The 1088-nt window shown below is 60.9% G+C and overlaps 1 protein-coding gene across 1 annotated transcript; it reads left to right on the plus strand.

The window, feature by feature from the left end:
• Window positions 1-126: 126 nt before the first annotated feature.
• ETH_00037215 (uncharacterized protein) lies at window positions 127-804 on the plus strand (the record flags this gene model as incomplete). Its single annotated transcript, XM_013380045.1, has 1 exon — window positions 127-804. The coding sequence occupies one exon, from the start codon at window positions 127-129 to the stop codon at window positions 802-804; it is 678 nt and encodes a 225-aa protein (XP_013235499.1).
• Between the last annotated feature and the right edge of the window lie 284 nt (window positions 805-1088).

Genomic DNA, 1088 nt, shown 5'->3' on the forward strand with positions numbered 1-1088 from the left:
CTCCAGCCGCAGCAGCAGCAGCGGCAGCAGCAACAAGAGCCGCAGCTGCCGCGGGCCCAGTTGCAGGCCCTACTCGAGCTAGCCACGCTGCTGTCAAGCGGGACTGAGCAGCAGCAGCAAGCGCTGATGCTGTTGGCAGAGACTGCTGCTGCAGCGAGCAGCAACGCCAGCAGCAGCATCAGCAGGAGCTGCAAAAGCAGCAGCAGCAGCAACAGCAGCAGCAGCAGCACTCAGATGGAGGCTCAAGTCACAAGAGCTGCTGCTCTCGCGACCATAGAGAGAGCTCTTGCTGCTTTAACTGGCAGCCACCAGGACCTGCCTGGAGCAGCAGCAAACGCGTCTGCAGCAGCAACAGCAGCAGCGCCAGCACCATCGGCAGCAGCAGCAAGGACGACGGCAGCAGCAGCAGCAGCAAGAGCAACAGCAGAGGATTTACCTTCCGCAGCAGCTTTGCAGCTGCTGTGCCCCGCAGCTGCGGCCCCCCAGACCAAACCACAAAGGGGCCCCCATCTTTGGGGCCCTCTTGTGCAGTTGCTGCAGCAGCAACAGCAGCAACAGCAAGCCAGAAGCAACGAACAGCAGCAGCACCTCAGCGATCCTGCTGCTGCTAGACGACTTATGTGGGAAAGAAACTCAGCGCTGCACGGCTGCAACTCGCTCGAAGAAGCTGCAGCAGCAGGGGCAGCAGCAACGCCCTCAGTGAAGGCTGCGGCAGCAGCAGCAGCTGCTGCTGCTGCTGCAAGCGCTTCTGCAGCAGCTTCAGTTGAGAGAGCAGCAAGAAGCACTGCAGCACCAGAATACTAGCAAGGAGAGGCTCCCCACAGCCTCGACTTCAGGTGTACAGACACCTCCCCTTAATGCTGCACTTCAGCAGCAGCAAAACAATGACTCAAAACTTTCTTACTTTCAAAACTATGTGGGGCCCCCCAGGGGCCCCAAAGGCTGCCTGGGGGCCTCAAATACCCCGGGGGCTCCCTGGGGGCCCCCCGAGGGTCCTTCAGGGCCTCAAGACTCCCACTGAATTTGCAGCGCATTGCAGCAACTGCAGCAGCTGCAGCAGCTGCTGGAGCAGCTGCAGCAGCTGCAGC

The sequence above is a fragment of the Eimeria tenella genome, genomic scaffold, assembly GCF_000499545.2.
Source record: "Eimeria tenella Houghton genomic scaffold, Eth_scaff4359, whole genome shotgun sequence".
Lineage (NCBI taxonomy): Eukaryota > Apicomplexa > Conoidasida > Eucoccidiorida > Eimeriidae > Eimeria > Eimeria tenella.